Here is a 647-nt window from a genome sequence, read left to right as displayed (position 1 = left end):
GCCGGGCCAGCGCCGCCGCCGCCGCCCGGCTCCGCCTCCGCGGCGCCGCTCTCAGTCCTGGAGCGCCGCTCGCTGCCAGAGGGGAGCCGCCACCTGCCCCGGTCGCGAGTCGCTCCTCGCTGCTCGCCCAGCAAGAGCGAGAGCCGCCGCCGCCGCCGACGGGGACAGGGACGTGACCGCTCCTGCTCCTGCCGCCCCGGGAAAAAAGAGCCGCCGCCGTCGCCTGCTCTTGGAGGGCAGAAGTTGCCTCCCCGCTCCGCCGCCGGCGGGAAGAGTCCCCCGGCCGGTCCCGCCGCGGGCAGGCGGGATGATGGAGTCCCCCGGCGCCTCCCGCCGCCGCCCGCTGCCGCTCTGCCTGCTGCTCGGAGCGCTCTGCGTGCCGCCAGGTGAGCGCGCCCGCGCCGCGCCCGCAACTTGCCCGGGGCACAGACGCGGGTGGCCGCGGCGGCTGTGCCCTCCGCTGCGCTCCTTCCCGTCCCTTTCCTTCCCTTCGCTGCCCCTGCGGCTCTGCCCGCGCCCCGCTGCCCCTCACCACCTACCGCCGCTCCGGGGCACCGCGGGGACGACGCGCAAGCGGCCGTTGGGGCGACCGTTGGGGCGACCGTTGGGGCGCGCGGGCGGCCGTTGGAGCGGCCGTTGGAGTGGCC

General features: G+C 78.5%; 1 protein-coding gene across 1 annotated transcript in view; it reads left to right on the top strand.

Annotated features, from left to right (window-relative positions):
- Positions 1-295: 295 nt before the first annotated feature.
- ALCAM (activated leukocyte cell adhesion molecule) overlaps positions 296-647 on the top strand; it is a 109,885-nt gene continuing 109,533 nt past the window's right edge. Inside the window, exon 1 of the mRNA XM_026041768.1 lies at positions 296-386. Within this exon, the coding sequence (XP_025897553.1) occupies positions 308-386 (79 nt within the window). The 5' untranslated portion in view covers positions 296-307. The remainder of the gene's footprint in view (positions 387-647) is intronic.

Source organism: Nothoprocta perdicaria, unplaced genomic scaffold, assembly GCF_003342845.1.
Source record: "Nothoprocta perdicaria isolate Ctin4 unplaced genomic scaffold, notPer1 scaffold_102, whole genome shotgun sequence".
NCBI classification, from domain to species: domain Eukaryota; kingdom Metazoa; phylum Chordata; class Aves; order Tinamiformes; family Tinamidae; genus Nothoprocta; species Nothoprocta perdicaria.
Note: the sequence above shows the minus strand (reverse complement) of the source record. Positions and strands in the feature narration are given on the sequence as shown.